This window comes from Phoenix dactylifera, chromosome 9 (genome assembly GCF_009389715.1).
Source record: "Phoenix dactylifera cultivar Barhee BC4 chromosome 9, palm_55x_up_171113_PBpolish2nd_filt_p, whole genome shotgun sequence".
In the NCBI taxonomy this organism is placed as follows: domain Eukaryota; kingdom Viridiplantae; phylum Streptophyta; class Magnoliopsida; order Arecales; family Arecaceae; genus Phoenix; species Phoenix dactylifera.
The window spans coordinates 18,816,716-18,837,159 of record NC_052400.1 but is presented as its reverse complement, the minus strand read 5'-3'; the positions used below and the strand labels follow the sequence as shown (position 1 = coordinate 18,837,159).

Below are 20,444 nucleotides of genomic sequence, written 5' to 3'. Positions count from 1 at the left end.
GAACGAAAGCCCGCTCCTTTTCCCTGTTTCCGCCATGATTTCCCCCGCTGGAATCTGTAGTCCGTGAGGAATTCTTTTTATCTTTCGCTGAATTTAGGGGAAAAATCGATCTTTTAAGGGGTTTTCTTTTCTTTTTCTTGTTTTCGTCGGCTTTCCCCATCTTGGTATTTATAAAGGAGAAATATTTGTTGTTTTTGCCTTCTTGAACAGTACATTGGAGTCTGGCGCCCTCGAAGAATGCGGGTTTTTTCGCAGATTTTTGGATAAAAAACCCATATTTCTTGTTTTTTTTTTGTTCTTTTTCCTGGCTTTAGTCGGCTTTCCCTATCCTGGAATCGTTAAAGGAGGGGTTTTTCTTATGTAGTAGTCTGGGATGCGGGATTTTATTTGGATTTGGGGAGAAATAGGGTTATATTTCTTGTTGGGGATTTGTCATTTGGGTTCTTGAAAGGAAGGAGCGTAGGGATGTGGGCCTTCGTTTGATGGAGGTAAGAGTACTGGATTTCATGCCGTTTTGTCGGAAATAGGCCTTTGATTTGTTTCTTTCGGTGCTGGGGTGACAAAATAGGGATCTTGGTGAAGAGGGGCCATATCTAAATCTCCCCTTACCTCCTCTTTCGACAGTTATTCTTCACAGAGGAGGTAGCAATGGGACTGTAGTCTTCTCGTTTTAGCTGTTTTTCATGCTATTGCTATTGCTCTTGTTCTTGCTCTTGGATTCTGGTTTGCGTGTTAGTTTTGCATAGAGATACGGTTTTGTTCTCAAGATTTTCTTTGGGAGAAGAAATGTTAGAAAAGGGACTGGCATGGAACTTCACTGCTACTTATATAAAGAATATATTATCAGATTTTGTTGTTAAACCTGGGAATTAATCTGTTAAATCTTTGATTTGATGTTGCTTGTGATCTTTTTTCTCCAAGATTTTGCTTTGAGGATTCTTGATTGTTACCAGAAGTTAAAGGTCGGATTTTTCGTGTGGTTTCTACTCTTTTGTTTGAGAATCTTCACGAGGGTGAACTGCATGAAGCCTGTGCCTCGAATCTCTGGAATTTTGAAGTAAGATGTCCCTGCTTGCATTTATATGCTGGTATTAACTAAAACTTGTAACGATGCTATTTCCATTTGGTTTTTGCCTTCCACTCTTCTCTTAATTTCTCATGAATGCATTTCCTTTGATGTTTTCTCCCATTTATTCTCAGAAGGAACGTCTGGTTGGACCTGGGTTCTTTTAAACCTAAAATTTTTTAGGTAAATTTCTTCTTATAAATCTTCATGCTTATGTATGTATCATAGCACTGTTCTGTTTATAGTCCTTGTTTTATTCTTGGCTGGAAAGAAAATATAAAATAATAACTGTGCTCTCTTAACATATTTTGTTCACCATAAACAAACGGAAAATTTCTAATGTCTGTTCGATCACATGAAATTCAGGGTGAGACATTAAGTTATATGATTCGGTATGGTTCCATTTGGGTAGCACTTTGCAGGAGCTGGACGTGAATATGTTGGTGGGGACATGCTCCGGGCAAGTGAAGCTGATATTACTGCTCTTCTTCTGGTCTTGGTTGTGCTCCCTTTGGTCACTTACATTTTACTTGGAATATGGAACGAGACTTCGAAAAAGAAGGCCAGGATAAGTATGCTTGCTCAGCTTGCTGCTGAGGAAGCTCTCAGAATTGAAGCAATGGCAACTGCTGATGTTATACCAGCTGGTTCTTCTTTAAAAACTGGCTTCCATGAGTGTGCCAGATGCTTTGCTCCTGCTACAACTCGCTGCTCCAGATGCAAGTCTGTCAGATACTGGTATAGTGTTTAATATCATTTTCTTTTCTTTTTCCTTTGTCCGCATTGTTAAGTAGGCCATTTTATTCGTAAACTTATTCTTCAATGATCTATGGGCTTTCTGCACAATCATCAGTTTGCACATGATAAAATATTGAAATCACGCATTAACTTTCCTCGTAACTTAGCTTTCTTTAGCTTGCTGAGTCAACCTTTTTTTCCCTTATTATTCACAACAGTTGCAAGAAAGCAGAGGACATAGTTGCTGGAAGTATTTGTTTGTTCATGGAATTGTTCAGAAAACTCTTTAATTAAAAGTTTTTTCTGAGGACCATTAAAATAAGGAGGCTGCTTCTCGTACAAAAATGATTATTGAATTAATCTTTCGAAGGAAAAATATATGATCATGACTTATGTTTTACCTGGGAGGCCATATTTTGGATAACTAAATATCTTATCCTATTAGTTTATACCATGGGAAAGGAAAGCTAGAATTTTTTTTCTTATTAATTTTAATATGGTTTTTGGCATAGCCTATCATAACCCTTCCTCTAGAATAAGCAAAAAGAAAAAAAAAAGGATATGATAATAAGCCTAATTGGAGTCATCTCTAGTTTGTGATTTAGAGGGTTTTAGATGCATAAAAGATTGGATCGACAAAAAAATGTACTTCTTACATTATATCTGCAATCATAAGGGTTTTATGGAGCTTATTCAGGAGATATATCGTTTTGCTAAGTATAAAACCTTGTCCTTTTCATCTCTTGAATGGAATTTATGCTATCAATCTGGCGGTTTTCATCCATATGAGTTATTGAAAGATAAGTTAGGAAACCCATAGATTATATTCTTCATTAGAGCGTTATTTTTAGAATTCATGTTGATTATTATGCAAATTGAAAATCTCACAAAAACCAAAGCACATTTTGGATGAAAAGTTTTTGTTCAGGTGGCCATATTTGACCTGTTTTAGACTAAACATTTTGGATTCAATTGACACAAGAGCATTTGATTTTGATTTGAATAAAATAAATCCCAACATACAGTTTTTAGGGCAGATCAAATGAACAGCACAAAAGATTGAACATGTTGACAAGGTGCATGATACAGAGTTGAAGTATCATTTATCATGCAGATTAAATAAGGCTACGAAACCACAGTTAAAATTTGGAGACTAGATTTTTTTCCTTCCTCCACCAGTACTGTACTTTATGGGCAAAATTACACTCTACATTGATAGTGAGGGAATCATCAAGCTTATCTCTTGTGTGAGTTGGTAGAAAGGTGGTCTTCAATGAGAACATTCCTCTGGTTGGCTATGTTTGAGTTGGATTTGCTTTGCTTACTTTAAGCTTAGAACAATGGTGCCTGACCTGCAGCATGGAGGGTGCCTCGTGCCAATTTTTAATGTTAAATCTCATTTCAGAGAAGGGTGTCTGCATGCAATTTCTGCATTATTTTAATACCTGATGGATGGTTGGTCTTGTTGGCATTTTTACAAATAAATTTGATTGGAAACTTCTCTCTAACATCATTTCATAAATATATCGTGTGACAAGATGGCATCTATAAATCTGTTTTAATTGTTCATACCATATTCTCTTATGAAAAATTAATCGAACACTGGAACGAGGTAGTTTGTTAATGCATTACTGGTGTCTGGCATTTATCATCTTAAGATCTAACTTGCTGCTATACTCAGCAAATTACGTGCAGAACTAATATCATCTTTCTTTGTAGACTTAAGATAGTCAAGATTTGCTTGATGTAGTTAAAGATGAGGATCGTACTTACAATCACTATGAATAATGTTAATTGGTAAAATATTTTTATAACAACATTCAAATTTTGGGCCCTGTTAACTAAGGTCCGCAATCTCTCGGTACTAGATACCGTATCAGTATCTTATTGGTTCGGTTCGGTATGGTACGATACGGTAGGATATACCTCTATGCTGAAATAACTATTTTATCCATTTTCTCAATTTTCATCTTGACATCTTTCAGTACGGACCGGTACATACCTCGGTACGCCCTCGGTATGAATCAGTACGCTTCGGTACGGGGCTTATACCAACTTGAATGTGTGTTTTGTACCGATTTTCTTCCGGTATGGTACCAGGCAGTACGGGATGGTACGTCAGACCTTGCTCTTAACTGGTTTTCATTGTTTTTAGTTTTTATACAGAGGAGTCCAAATACGCTTGTTCTCTCTCTCCCTGCAAGAAACCAATTACACTTTGTTATTTAAAGAGAAAAGGGTTGGCATCTTCTTCTGAATATCTATAATTTTCTAGATGTGTAGGAAAAGATGAGGATTGTACTTACAATCACTATGAATAATGTTAACTAATGACAATATTTTTATAACAAAATTCAAACTGATAGCCCTCATACCTGGTCTTCATTGTTTTCAGTTGTTATAATGAAGAAAACAAATACACTTGTTATTTAAAGAGAAAAGGGTTGTCATCTTATTCCCCTAAACCCTTGGCTGTAACTTTATTTTAATTTATAATGCAGAGATTTTTTCCTCCTCGCATCTTCAAATGTTAGCTCGTCACATTTTGCAGTTCTGGAAAGTGTCAAATAATACACTGGAGGCTGGGGCACAAGCAAGAATGTCAGCAATGGCAAGATACCAGCTCCAATGATTCTGGTGACCTTTCTCTTACAGAAGCACTTCAACAGAATTCTCATTTTGATGGCCTCAAATCATCAGTCCTTGGAAGTGATTTTGAAGAGTCCCTTCATGGTGATCTTCTTGGTAATGTATCGAGTGATCCTTGTGTTATGAAAATTGATGCATCTCAAGATCCAGCTGCAGGAAGAAAGCTGTCAGACAAGCGAGCCCTTAATAGAACAAAAAGAGTTTTATTTAAAAGTGATGAAAGTGCTGCATGTGCATATGATGAAACCATTAGCTGTAACACAGATGCTCAAATTGTATGTTCAAGCTTGTTGTCTGCAGAGTTTTCATCAAAAGATGCTCCTCTGGGACATAAGGTTCTTGCCATTTATGCTGGTTTCTATAATATGTGCTTCACTGATTTGTAAACTATAAGTGATTTTTTGTTGCATCGTCTAACTACCAATGTTTAACCTTGATGGTTTCAGTTGGGAAGTGGGAACTTCATGCCTGATGATGAAACTCATAGGATTCAGGACACCAGCAGTTCATCCACTGTCAAAAATACTTTGCATCAGTCTCATAAATTAACAGAGGAAACTAGAACTGGACATAAGACAAGCAGCTCTCCTGGAATATCAACCCCGTCCCATGTTGAGAGAAATAGGATAAATGGATGTGGCATTGATGCTAAGGCCACTTCAGAGAAAGTTGAGTGTTATGAAGGTGGATTGTCTTCTGCTAGGGCACCAGCCGACTTGAGCTATTCAGCTGAAAAGGTTTCAGCTAAAGGAAGCATTGTTTTTAAAAAACCTCCATACACTTTGGGGCACACAACTTCTTTATCGCAAAAATCGGCTGAGAAAGCATCAAGAGAATACCCATCTCAAGCAATAGAAAGGCATGCCTACATGGAAAATGAATCTAGTAAGTTACTTAAAACTTGTTTAGTGATCTGTGATGGCAATTTCTTGGATTTAGTTGCCTGCTGTTCAATTATGTTCTTTTATTCTTCTTCTTAGTATTTTTTAATCTGTGCAGGATGTCCTCAAACAAATGTTTCACGGGGTCATGATGGGATCTCCAACATGGAAGAGGCAAAGGTGGCAGGATCAAAGAAACACTTAAAAGTTCTCAAACAGAATCTTGTGAGTTTGATAAATGACAATAAGAAAAATAAGGTGATGGTTTTTCTTGAAATGCCATATTTCTTTTCCAATTATGGACAATTAAGATCATAGTTTTCTTCTTTGAAGGCAATAACTAAATGCTTTGCATTTCACATTCTGCAATTTTAGGTGTGTCAGCTGTTGTTTCCTTATGAGGATCTTGTGAAGTTTTTTCATTGCAAAGTCGGGGGCATAGCTCCCAGGGGGCTTCTTAATTGTGGAAACAGGTACCACATAAATAGTTACTTTTTATTTGGATGATGGCTTTTCCCTAGAGATGTGAAAAGCAGAGGCTGTAGCATATTTAGATATTTACTACGCATAATGATATATTGGTGTTAGAACACATTACTAAGAGGCAAGACGTCCTGTGTAACAGCTGAGGTAATTTTTGTTTATTCTTCATGCCCAGAGATTGTTGTATTCATTTCATAAGGATAGCTTGTGAGCAATTTCCATATTGTGGGAACATAGTTCTTCTCTCATGTATCAACTTATCCTGTCTAAGCTTCAACAAGCTTTTGGAATCCATTTACTTTTTCTGATTCCAGGGAAAGAATGATTCATTCTTTAATATCTGATTCCAAAGAATGATTCTTGAGACCTTTTTGCAATAATTATAAGAAATATCATCTTTATAAAGCATGCATTCCTTTCTAGAAGGTAGTTTGTATGTAATTTTGCTACAATGCGAAGATTGATATTTGTCTCATCTACCAACTTAAACTATAACATTAAACTTGGGGAAGCCTTTGGAAGCTGATTTGGGAATCTGTACAACTCCAAAGCAGGTAGATGGTGGTCCCCATTTTCACTTTATGTTTTCAGAGAATTACTTTCGGGATTTTCTATATACGGCTTTTTGCAAAGAGGACAAGACATTCTATGAATCAACGACATGGAAAAACTATAAACCAAGAAATCTCGAACTGGGCCATACCGCTCGGTTCAGGCTGAACAGTTCCGGCCCCGTAGTACAATAGCGAACCGGACAACCTATCGGTTCGCACCACGTTTGGTTAGATTTGCCACAGCGCGCGCTGTGGCATTTTTGGCGATCGGTTTGGGGCCGGTTTGGTCCGGTCCGAACCGGGACCAAACCGGACCGGGCGCCGACCGGTACGGCACCCGGTACTGGTTCGGCAATCCTTGCTATAAACTGAAAATGAAACTAAGGATGTCTTGGTTTAGACAAGTGTGACACATTTATATGGTTGATGATTTAATATTTAGAAACAGTGTTAATAAAACCCTCATGGTTTATTTGACGCGAGAACAATCCTTATTTTATAAGGAAGCCATGCATTGAAGATCTCTGTTATGCGCTTCTATTTTTTTTCCAGGACCTCCCTTAATGTATTCAGATGCTTTTCAACAACTTTTATGCAATTTAGGATTATCTAAATGATGATATATCCTTTCGTCCAACTTCACTCCTCTGGATTGCAAGAATTTTTGTATTCTAAAGTATCAAATTCTACCTTACCTCAGGAGTGCAGATTGTGAAACCATTATACAATGGATGAATCATAAAAGTTCTTTTAAGTTCTTATGTAACATTTCAGTATCTGATCTTCATAACCTGTTTCATGCAGTTGCTATGCTAATGCTGTCCTGCAATGTCTGACCTACACAAAACCTCTCATGGTGTACTTGCTTCAGAGGCCGCATTCAAGAACCTGTACTACTCAGACTCTTTCTCTCATTCTTCTAAAATAAAATCCACAAAAGCTAGATCACTTAATCTGGATGGTTAGTCTAATTTTCATTTTATCATTCTATGTATGTTAGGCCGGGTCAAAGATTGGTGCCTCATGTGTGAACTTGAGCAGCATGTTTCTATGCTGCGGGAAGGTGGAGGCCCTTCGTCTCCCAGTAGGATCCTTTCAAACATGAGGAATATTGGCTGTCGTATGGGTGGTGGTAACCAAGAAGATGCACATGAATTTCTAAGGTGCAATATGTGAATGTGGCACTTTGTCATGCTTAGTTCATTAGTTTGACAACTTCCTTGCATTTAGGTTTACTTTTGAAGTCCATTTAACTCTGTTGCTGCAGAATAAAATGTTTAAAATATCTTACTTACATATGCCATGTTTTTTCATTCATGCTTCCTTATACGAAATACAACCAGGTTTCTAGTTATGTCTATGCAATCTACATGCCTTGAGGAATTTGGTGGTGAGAAGCAAGTAGATCCAAAATTGCAAGAGACAACACTAGTACAACAGATTTTTGGCGGTCGGCTCAAGTCGAAGGTGAATATCTAAGTTTGACTTTTTTTGCAATATTCATGCTGTTTAAGTTGATAGTTTATCATATTATAATCACAATTTGTCACTGTACTAATTGATTTACCTGATTGAAACAAGGTTAAGTGCTTGAGGTGCCATATAGAGTCTGAAAGATATGAAAATATTATGGATCTTACACTGGAGATACATGGTTGGGTTGAATCTTTGGAAGATGCACTCACACAATTTACAGCTCCTGAGGATTTAGATGGAGAGAACATGTACAGATGTGGAAGGTTTGGTGATTCTCCTTTTTTTCGTCATCTAAGTATAACACCCCCTTTCATTTTTTGTGTCAGTTTGATCTTACCTTTGCTTTTGATGCATAGGTGTTCTGCATATGTTAACGCCAGAAAGCAGTTGACCATACATGAGGTGCCAAACATCTTAACAATAGTTCTGAAGAGGTTCCAGGTAATCAATTAATTGATTTCTGGTTTTACTTTTGTAGGAGGTTACATTGTGCTAAACATAACAAATGATCATTTTATGTCATTCCTTTCACTTTCATTATTCAGATATAAGCCTTATGGATTTGTTACCACAATTTCATTAATTTCGGAAAATACACTATGCCGTATGATGCCGTCACTGCAAAATTTACTGTTATTGTCAAGATTTCTGTGTGTTATTAGTAGAAACATATAAAGCAAGGCTCCAGGAGTGTTGCTTGTTATAGAGTTTCCAGTTTTCTGAGCTCTAATAAGGAGTGCATGTACAAACATATATATACATTAAAAGAATGAGGAAAGGGTGGCGGGCTGGTTGCATCAAATTAACACTTGGATGGAAAATTGATTAGATTTCATTAAAACCTTATCATATAGTGACTATGAGTATAGACAATTTTCAAAAGAAACTTCTGTTGAAAAGATAATGCTAAGTTGTCAACTACCATTCCTTTATCTATCCTAAGCAGTCTTATCTCTTCTCAAATTCTCTCTCCAAATGTATTCTAGTTGATATGATAAATTCTTTTTTTTCTTTAAACATGCATTCACACGTACCTGTATATCAGTACATATGCATATACATATAACTAAATCCACGCAAGCTTGTAAAAAGACTCCTAAAAATTTGATGTTTGTTACAAGTGAGCTTACTGTCCTTTGAGAAGAATAGCACCATTTCCGGTATGAGTAAATCCAAATCAACACCAAATTCAAAACAAGTGATAAAAAATTTGATATCAAAAAGAGAAGGTGCATTGTCATTTTGCAAGCAAAATGTTGTTTGGTACATGGTATGTCGTACTGTACCATACCGGATGGTACCGAACGTACCGTACCTATTCGGTACCGGTACAGGTTGTGTACCGATCTTTGGTATGCCAAAAAAACTCTGTACCATACTGTACTGATACTATGCTAGTGTGACATTGGTACGGGGTCCGATACCAGTATGGCAAACTTTGGTTTGGTAAAACATTTGATTTCTTAACATAGATTGATACAAAATAGCATGATCGTTATAGCTCTGATGGTCGAGAACCATAACATGGTGGGCATTATTGCAGGTAGATCAAGGTGGATTTAGATGGATCCTATCTTTTAGTTCAGTTAATCCTATAGTATGGTTCTCTATGGTCATCCCTCTACTGCCATTAGATGCTTCTCAATCCCAAACCAAGGATTGCCAGCCATGCTGAATCGACCAGTTTGGGTCATACCAAATAGGCCTGTTTGTGGCGTATCCAACTAAACTGGCTGGTTACTGGCATGGTTCAGCACATCTCTTTGAAATGGTAAGTTCTTTCCCTCCTGATAGCTTCGAAACCCTCACCTCCCCTCTCTCCTCGGCTTCGAAATCGTAAGTCCTCCGACCTCTCTCTCTCCCTCCAATCCCTCCCCAAAGCCGATCTCCTGTCCTTCCATTGCATCCTCCCTATTCCCATCCAGTTCCTCTTGATTCAAGCCCTAATCATCTGTTCTGGCAAAATTCTAGGGTTTTTGGGGTGCTTGGAGTTGGACGATGGCCCCAATCCTCCTTGGATGATTATGGCGACACCGACATTGGTAGTAATGAGTCCACTCTCTCTCTCTCTCCCCCCTCGCTCTCCATGTGGTTCTGGTATGTTGCGGTTCAGTATGGTATGAATCGGTATTGTACCATACTGTTTGCCAGTCAGCATGCCTATTGGTACCAATTTTGCAATCCTTGTTCCAAATATTTGACTGTTGTCTTCAATATAGTTGCACCGGATCAGTTATACCACAAGAAGGCTTGTTTGCTTTGGTAGGTTAAATTTATGCTCTAGCCTTTTTTCTTCTCCATGTCGTAACTTGTACGGCCTACAAAAATTCAGATGCATATTAACGAATATCTCTTTGTTTACAAATATAAAAACAAAAACATGAATCATAATCCACAATATGCACATTTAATGATATTAAATGGATATAGAGGCTTGACTCTCTCTATACAGGAAACTCAAACCATGAAATTGAAACTGAATAGCAGATTGGTATCTTATGAATATCAAATTGACCTACTCCTTTGAGAATAATTATATATAGGCATCATTAATTATATAAGGTCAAACATGGTATATTTGTAGCTGAGAAATGCTCTGTTTGGTTAGTTCTAGACCTGTATGTGATGCGTAACCATCTCTAGACCTGTACCTAAATGGTTAAAAAGTTGAGGCATATCATGATATCCAATATTTAATGTCATGTAAGTATTATGATATCATGGGACGCATCACATACTTCACCAAAAACATCAGACACATCACTTATATATGTATTCAAAGCCATCAATTGGCATAAATATGCTGTTAAAGATTCATGATGATTTGGGTGAGATCAAAGCACTTGTCAAGAAAGCAATTGAAGCAAATCAGTGGATTAGGGAATTTTCGAAGAACATGGTAGAGCAACAACGGCAATTTGGTGAAGGCTGGAGAAATATTGAGTAGATGCTCAAGGAAGCCATTGAAATTGTTATTGAGAGGAAGATTGACAATACTATATTTCAGGCTTCTCGAATATACATCATCAACATTCGTGGAGGCAAGATGGATGCAATGAAATCAAGATGGTGGTACAATTTGTGGCAAGCATTACCCTAACACGGAAATTTTGCTACAAAGATGAGGAAGTCAGTTGGCCTCCTGCATTAAAGTGCAAAGATCAACCTTAAGGATAAGGTTGTTATAAGAGAGTGTAATGTTATGTACTTATTTATCAGATGGTAGTAGATTAAAATTATCATTAGATTTATGGGCTGGTGGTTTGTCATTTAGTTAGATGTTGTTATTTTAGATGTGTTCTTGTGCATTGGGTTTCTAAAAGGTAATTACTGATGTAAAGCATATATGTTGTTTACTTGTTATTAGTGGGACGAGAATTCAATTTATGTTGTGTTCTTCTGAAGAATTAGGATTGAACGAGATCTACGGAGGTTGGGTCCCCTTCAAATGAATCTTTTTTTATCGCTTTTTTCTATTTCAGCATTCTATTTGGATTAAGGATGTGAAATTTCATTAATATTATTATTTTGTTGATTTAAAACATATTTAGTGATTGTATGTTCATGAACAACTAATTCTTCCAAATAAATATATTCTTCATATAAAAGAGCAAATAAAATTATATCCAAAAGTGATCACAATATTTTGGTCCTGTTAATTCGATTCTAGCGATCCATAGCTCTTGAACGTAATTAACTTAATCCTAACTAGAAGAATTGATGGTGAGCTCAATCCAAGGGAAGTCCTACTTTAACCTTTCTATTGACGGTTTTCTTTCCCATCACAATGAAGCCAAGAAAAATCAAATCCATAGCAACAAGAAATGGACTCAAAAAGTCCCTTTGCTCATCCTCCTCCCGCAACAATTAGTGTTTCCTCTGGGGTTCATGACCTCCTAGTACGTTAGGCTAGAGGAGCTCAATTGGCTCAGCTATAGAGTTACACCTCTACAATCTCAAATTGATTGTGTGGTGGAAGGGTGGAGAGATCGGTGGCTAGGATTGTTGGGAAATGAAGAGGCAGATCACCTTGTGATCCAGATCTAGGATTGTTGAGCCATTCAATCCTTGCTTCATGAGAAATTCCCTACCCCCCCCCCCCCCCCCCCCCCCCCCCCAAAAAAAAAAAACCCTTGGATTTTAATGAGGATGGTTTGTATCTTGAGAAAAATGCAGTTGTCCCATAATCGTTTGAATGCCACTAAGGTAATGCATAGTAGTAGCTTAGTTATATGGGTCCGCATGAAGAATAAGATTTACGCAATTGCACATCCTATACTATTTGGCATGCCATTCTGATCTTTCCATCCATTCTCCATATCCATTATGCTATATAAGCAAATTGAGAGTTAAGCAATCCATTCCTGTTTGTTTTTTTTTTGTTAATAATTATATCTAGTTGGCTGCTGTCTATAATATATTCTAAAGGGAAATGGTTTGCCTCACCACCACGCCCGCGCGCGCCGGGGGGGGGGGGGGGGAGGGTTTGTTAGAACTAGGAAAAGAATGGTGATTGTATGGTGCAATGTTTTCAAACCCATATGGGTCAACCAGGTCGACTTGCCTGACTTGCCACCCATTAGCTTTCTTAGTGGGTTAGGTCAAACCAAAACTAGAAATAGGAAAAAAGACAATTCAACCTACCACTAATCTGGATCAATTACTTCGTTGAAATAGCTAGGCTAGACCATTTTGGCTCGTGCTTATTAGATGGAATGGGAAGAAAAACAAAAAATTGATTCTTGGACCGCCCCCAATCTTGCTCTCCACAAAATCTTATTCGTTAGCCTCTTCCCTTCATGCGTGCCTCTTCACCAAAACTTGTTATTGGATCAGTAGTCATCATCGGAGTCTGAAGCCATAAAGATGTAGTTGTTGCCATGAGGAACAATAAGCCCTAAACCACCATTTGGATCAATCCTAATCTTCTTTTCTCAATCAGTTGTTGTCGCCCACCCATCAACAATGGAAAGTGGAGGAAAGATGCTTTTTGTGGTCATCTTTGCCATCAAGGATGCATCGTTATTATAATCAAGAAGAGCACTAGAGAAAGAAAAAGCCAACAACAAGTTACCCTCGGATGTCACCAAGAAGGGAAAACCTTTATTATTGCTTGGATTTATGACAAGGAAAAGAGAAGAGAACTGGTAAGAAAGAAAGTTGAAGATAGGGAAGAGGGATATGGCTTCGAAAGAGATAAGGGAGATGGAACGCGGAAAAGAAAGGAAAGGGGCGATCAGAGAGATGTTTTCTCCCACTTATGGTGGTTGGCCACAATTGAACTACGATCAAACTGGGAATTCAGGACCCGGCCTCTGAAATTGTTGAGTTTGGGTCCATGGGTTTAGAACACTGGCATGGTGCGTGCATGACTCCCACATTTATCTCTCTTCGTCTTCACTGTTGCTTTTCAATTCTAATGCAGACATGCATTAGTTTTAAGAGTTTGAATTGATTTTCGGCTCCAATGTCAAGCTTCTCATTCTTATTCCAACACAAGATGACAGAGAGATGTTGGTATCAAGTACCTAGGGTCATTTTTAATTTTGAACCGTTTCTTCTGATCTACTTATTTTGTTTGCTAGACCAAGATTGAGAAAGAAAGTCTTTATTTTATTTTATAAATGAGTTTGCACTAGGATGACGGAGTTTTTTTCCCGCTTTCCTATGATACCCTTTAATGTCCTTAAGTCCTCTCAATTTTCTCCTCGTCCATCTCCTTCCATGTTTCTTAAAATCACCCACACCATGTTTCCTTTTGATCAGACAATTGATGGTTATAAATAAGTGTTATGCTACGACTCCCATTTGATCGGTCTCTCTGCATGATGATTTTTGTGGGATTTCGTTATAGAAGACAACTATACCTTATGCCATGAAGTCCCTAAGATATAATGGACTAGAGGATAGTTTTGTAAATGTTTAACCAGGATTAAATGACTATAATCACGGTTTGGGCTGACACCTGCTAATAGTAGGGAATCGCAAGGACATCGGTGCAAAAAGAAGAGGAGAAAGAGCATTAACACAAACTGCAAAATTTGAGGGTTGTACATGCAAAAAAAAAACATTTGCTTTTTTGTTATTAATTTAATTGGTTAATTGAATCAGATGTGACATTATTTTGAGCAAAGCCAATCTGCTTTGGATTCATATAGATCATATGTAGGACTTACCATATAAGCATTAATAATGTCTGCCACAAGTAATTTCGACCAACAAACCTTTCTAACTCTTAGATTTATAATGAATCGTCATGACTGTTCAAAAGAATGTTTCTAGTAATCCTTAAATTAAGTTGAGATGTAAACCTTTCCAATTCTGAATCAAATTAGAGTCTCTTCCTAGCTGATGTCGATGGTTTCCCAAGTTAATTGAGAAAATCTGATCTATGCAACCTTCCTATGACTTGAAGTTCAAATTGAAATCCCTTCCTAGCCATGTTAAGAACATTTTTTTTTATGCAACAAAATATTTCAAATTAATTATTCTGTTTCTTCTAACCAAATACATATTTGCATGTGTGCTTGCATTAGTTAAATTGCAAATTTTTTCCCTTACGATGACCCAAACTAGGGCTAAAAAACAAATCAGCTATGGATGGCGGTGATATCCATATCTATATTATTTATATTCAGTGAATAAGAATAAAGTTATGTATATTAAATTTGTTTAGTTATTTGTTCAAAATGGATATGGATGTGAATTGGGTATGTACAATATTTTCTAAATGGGTATGGATATGAGTTGGATATAAGTTTGGATACAATAGGTTTATAAACCAAAAGGCATACATATAAGGCACATGAAATAATTAAAAGTTGAGAACATTAATATTAGCGCTATCCCATAGCAATCCTGCTTTGATCCCTTTGTTTTATAGTGTATAAACTTCGAATAAACATGGACACTTTGAAACTTGAAAGTACTATTAATCCTATATAAAAGTGTTGTTTATTTACGTGTTCATATCATCCTTTAAAAATAATAGTGCATTAATAGTACCAACATTTAAAGTATTGGTATCAGTAGCTATACCAGTACCATACTGGTATAGTACCATTCTGGTACAGTACCATACTGATGCACGATACACCTCTTGGTGTTGGGAGAAAAGAAGGCTGAGAACCATGTGTTGGTACAATATTGGTATGGGGGGTGTACTGGTGTTGGTACCTTAGGGTTGGTATGACATACATGTAACAGTACCTAAATCTTTGAGTGGTGCTTTTAGATGGTTTAACAGCATTATTTAATAGATCATATGCATCTTACTATGCTTAATGGGAGAAGTCTGTGACTGGACTTTTTTTTTTTTGTTTGTAGCTGAGTGCCCTTCTGTAGCCGAACTTCTTGATAGTTCGAATGCCACAAATCTTCATAGACTTTGAATTTTCAAGGACTCCTATCTCTAAGATCTTCTGAAAAATTTAAGATAATGTAGCCCGGTTCCCATGTCTCCCCTTAAATCACATACACAGCACATGTCCATTAATAGTGAGTAATAAAAGTGCATATAAATTTTTAGTAATCTTTAGAGGGGAAATAGCAAAAGGTGGTAACTTACCAAATTTGTTCAACTTGAAAACCAAAGAAAATGGGCAGGAATGGATGGAAAGTTGGTCCCTCCACCTCTGCAGCAGTACAACTGATATAATTTCAAACAAGCCAAAACTTAGAAAAAAGAAAACTCGGAGTGCTTTGGATTCATTGTTGCTTATTATCATTTTTTGACCATTCAGATTATGAAAATCCTCACCTCTTTGCGAGCTATTATTGCAGGAGTTGGATTTTTTTAATTATTGGCAGCTGTTCTCTATTCAAATTAAAGAAAAAAGGGAAAAGGAATGATCCATTGACCTACGTCCTAAATGTTCTCCAAGTCTTTCATTAGACAGGACTTTGCTCCTATTAACCTTCAGATTTTAAAATCCAAAGGAAAGAACTAGAAGAATCTATAACGTCCATGAGATGAGGTGCAAATAGCAGGAAAGAAGGGGTAGCTTGTTGACGTCGTGGCTGGGAATGCTGAGCAGAATAGAAGGTAATTGTGGATGGGTCATGTGTGCTGCAAGGATGGCTCGAGGTGAGATCTGGAAGTGGGTGACCATGGATGGGGAGCCAGGAAGCAATCCACAGAGAAGAGATCAGCAGTCAGTGGATGCCACTGGCCACTGGGGTTACTTCTGTTTCCATGTCAGAGCGGTGATGTGGCTATGGTGGCTGAGGCATGGAGGGTGAGAGGGCTGGAGGGAAAGAGGTTTAGAGGTGAGTAGGGCTGCAATACTGCATCTTAGGGAAGATGAAAAGGGATGTAGGAAACTAGAATAAAGGCCTGATCTGGTTTCAGGTTTCATGTTCCCACAATTCCTTATGAAATTCGGATATCCGGATTCGCATCCTGAAAAAAAAAAAGTGAACTAATAACAGAATTTGAATCCAAAACGTTTCTAGAAGGCTATCAAAATTTGAATCCTCCTTGGATATCCTTCTAGTTCAGATACAGATCTAGATCCAAGTGGTTTTCATCTGACCTGTTTTCAGCCATACTCGAAGCGGTTATTAAAAAAGAAAAAAAAACTAATACTAGAAATTTTTGTTGTTCAAACTTACAGCTATTTGAGAATTCAAAATCTCTCCATCTGATGGAAGTTATAATATGATCCCCTTCCATTTTATAAATGGCTGCAAGTGTCTAAAAAATGCTTCTCATATCAAAATTTGTATTGAGAGCAAATTAGATTGAACCTTCCATGATAAAGTAGCATATATTCCTGGAAGCCCAGGAACAAGATATCTACTAAATATGATATTTTTGACTTCTTTAGTTACTCAATGATATAGAATCTGTACAGAGGACGGCTTAGGGAATGTCAACAACAAAAGGTGTTTGTCATTGGATTCTGAACTATACATGATATTAGACACATTTTGATTGCCCATGTAGGATGTAAGCTGACATGTTCAGGATCTTGTAATGCTACCATTATTGTAAGAGTCACATACATAGCTGAGCCTGGTGTTTCCAAATTTACGTATTCTTTATGCAGGAATTGTGCATTATTATTTTTTGGTAGCTGTTTGTATTTTTACTGCACATTTAATAACGTCAACCTTTTACAAGTCATGCTGACAAATTAGTAATGCTAATTTGTGTATTAAATTGTCTCAAAATAGGTCTCCCTTGAAACTTTTATCTAGAGAACTCATCTGAAATTTTGCATAATCTACATTATTGTGGCATTTAACAGTTGCTGTTGTCACCAACTTTTTGATTAGTTCATTGCTTTAATCTTGAATCATAATTTGACCCTTAAAAGCTGACAGATACATATAACAGACAGTGCAGGGCTTATTATGCTTTGGTCTTAGATTATAGTCTTATGTCTAACCTTGCAATATTTTGTTCATTATTTCTTGTAACTGGATGTTTCGGCTTTGAGTAGTTTATATTTGTATGGCTCTATCGGCTTTACTATGGTTGCTTTTATGTTTACCACTTAATTTCTTGTATAGTTACTCTGATTGTTGGTTTTGCTTAAATAGACAGGAAACTACGGCAAAATCAATAAATGTGTTACTTTTCCAGACATGCTGGACATGATCCCATTTGTGACTGGGACTGCTGATAATCCTCCCCTGTACATGTTGTATGCTGTTGTTGTACATTTGGATACCCTGAATGCATCATTCTCTGGGCATTATATATCTTATGTCAAAGATCTGCAAGGAACATGGTTCAGAATTGACGATTCTGAGGTAAATTATGGTTTATAGGGATTCTATCTGGCTTTATTGATTGGCAAGGGTGTTGCAATGCATGCATGTAGTATCTGTGACATTATTATCAAATCCATATTACATGGGTATATGGTCCTTAAAGTTGCAGCTTGAACTCATTTTCTGGTATCATTGCTTGCACATGCTTGATGCCTAAGGCCACTCTATTCCATAAAGCAAAAGTATCTCTATCTCAGATCCTGTTCTGAGTATTATGTATGTGCATCTAGAATTATGACTGCACTATAGTTCTTTAGTGTCGGTGTATTCTGTTTTGCAGTTATGCATCATATAAACACTATACCAACATGCTTCAGGTCATTTGCTGATAATCTTCATGTCATCTTGTATTTAGTAATTGAAATGTGACTATGCTTTATCACTATTTTCAATTTAACTAGTTGATGTGGTCAGGGTAATGTGGGAAACAATGTTTAAATTATAAGGTTTCATTAACCATTGCCATCGCTTTTGGAATTTGCAATGTTTGTCGATGACATTATCAACACTGAAGCAGTTGTCCCAGTGGATCACAGCTAGCAGGGCATATTTATCATATCAATTTACAGAAAAAAATTAAGAAGTGAAGATATTAAATACTCATAAGTCATAACCTTGTTTTGGTCATTCAATAGCTTAAAATATCATCAACTTGCAGTGGATCGAGGTCCACAGCTCATTTACAGTATCAAGTTGCAATTCTAACGAACATGGCACTTGATCATAGAGAAATACCATGTACTAATTTGACTGAGAGTCTCAAATGCCACCTTCAAACCAATACCTCAACTTTTGGCTGGTTATACCTACAACAGCAATTGAGCATCTCTCAATAAATGCAATGAAGCACAACTCTGAGCCAAGTGGCACCTGATGTCTTAAATTCAGACGTTTCAGTCCGATACCTCAACTATTGGCTAGTAATATCTATAGCAGTGCCTTTTTACGGAGAAGAAAGTCGAGCCTTTTCCTGATAAAATGGCACAGATTTTGTGCACAACTCAAAGCTGTGTGATGCTACAAAATGAAAAGACAAACTTCTATATCTATCAATCTTATTTCATCCTCACACAAAGCTGTCAAATTTCCCTGGCTTATGCCAGGGATGTGGATATCTTGGTGTATATCTTGGTAGAAAATCTAAGGACAAACTAAATGCTAGTCGCAGGTTGATAGTCCTGTATTTATTACAGAATCCCAAAAAGTGGAAGTAGGAGAGACAGGAAATGGCTTCATGAGTGGTCCACCAAACGAGTTTCCTTAAGCTGGTTAATTGATTATATCAGTAAACATACACTACATACTAGTATTTAAAAAATTGATCAAATTTTAACCTGGTCGGAACTCAAGCATTTTTATCAATCTTTTTCATTAAGCTTGACCTCATATTTTGCTTCTCGTTTTACAAGCAGGTGCAGGCTGTACCGCTGAGTCAAGTTATGTCTGAAGGTGCATACATGCTATTCTACTCAAGGTATGTTCTATGAAATCTATCATATTGTATTTGCTCAACACATTCAGCTTATGATTATCTAATATCATCAGGTCTTTTCCGCGTCCACCAAGAGCTTACATTGAGAAAGCACCTTTACAAGATGCAGCATATGCAAAGTGTAACCCTTCAAAAACCCAGAAATCTCCAAAACATGGGCAACAGAAACAAAGTAAAAGCCAATTGACCTCAGGAAATTCAGGATACATGCGAAATGATTTCAGACCAGAGTATAGGGAAGGCATCATCAAAGATCAAACAACTGACTACATGATACAGTCCTCAAGCGGAAATATCCTCCCAACAAGGGGAACATATGGATATTCATTGAACGTGGACTTCTCTGATGCTACATCTAGCGATTGGTCTCTTTTTACAAGCTCTGATGAATCATCCTTCACCACCGAGAGTACCAGAGATTCGTTCAGCACGGTGGATTATGGAGAGAATGCTAACCTTGATCCCATTTCTTCTATATTCAGCCCCTTCTACGTGCCAGAGTATTCCTACAGCAATGGCATTTCATGTACAAAGTTCTCGCCTTGTAGGCTGCAGACAAGATTCTTCTCGGAGAGCATGGGTTGTGTTATGGATTCTTCGATGCCAAGTCAATCTCTCGGCGATGTACATAAAGAATCTGGAACAGCTCCTTGCTTTTTCAACTGAGTCTTTTATCTTCGGCAAGCAGCTATAGTCTGTATGGTCGGAACAGGAGCAATCATCCGAAAGATGATTTTGTTCGAACTTCTGGATTTTGTGATCTGTAGCGGTTAGCTTCTATCAGTTCTAGTGGAACCCTTTAGCTGTGGTTGCTCCCAATCTGAGCATTGGCCATGCCTCGTATTTTTTTTAATTGAGCGAGGTATGTTCTGATCTTAATGCCATTGTCATGGGCGATGGGGCGAGAGCGTATGTACTTAATGAAGTAAATTGGCTAACATTCTTACTTTCTTTTTTAGAATTTAGATAATGATCTGATATTGGAGTCAATGCATGTTGTTGCATCCATTCTTGCTCCCATCCCGTCATGAGTTTCTTTAACTTTGGCAGTTCCCAGATTTTGAATGGTTGGAAGTCCTATATTTTCCTCCTTACCAGTAAAACATTGGTTAGCTTATTTGCAGTTTCTTCAGATCTTACATTTATTTGTTCTGTAAGTGATTTTGAGATAATTATAATATAGCAAACAAATTCTGTTTGCTTGAGGCATTTGTATCTTTCCATATCAGAGATACTGAACATTTTGCTGATGACGAAAACCATCCTAAAAGCTTGTCAAAGTAGGAAGCTTGTTTTTGGAGTTACGGATCTAGCCTCCTTTTTTT

The 20,444-nt window shown here is 37.2% G+C and overlaps 1 protein-coding gene across 1 annotated transcript; it reads left to right on the top strand.

Moving 5' to 3' along the window:
• The first annotated feature begins 2 nt into the window (after nucleotides 1–2).
• LOC103701557 (ubiquitin carboxyl-terminal hydrolase 15-like) lies at nucleotides 3–20,328 on the top strand. The gene is given in 16 exon segments (XM_008783709.4): nucleotides 3–1,088; nucleotides 1,201–1,249; nucleotides 1,433–1,804; nucleotides 4,356–4,788; nucleotides 4,900–5,338; nucleotides 5,453–5,592; nucleotides 5,710–5,807; nucleotides 7,176–7,261; nucleotides 7,372–7,534; nucleotides 7,715–7,838; nucleotides 7,953–8,110; nucleotides 8,204–8,288; nucleotides 17,394–17,606; nucleotides 19,040–19,101; nucleotides 19,173–19,747; nucleotides 19,750–20,328. Coding segments are annotated over 14 exon segments (3,000 nt in total). The 5' UTR covers nucleotides 3–1,088; nucleotides 1,201–1,249; nucleotides 1,433–1,517; the 3' UTR covers nucleotides 19,887–20,328.
• Nucleotides 20,329–20,444: the final 116 nt, after the last annotated feature.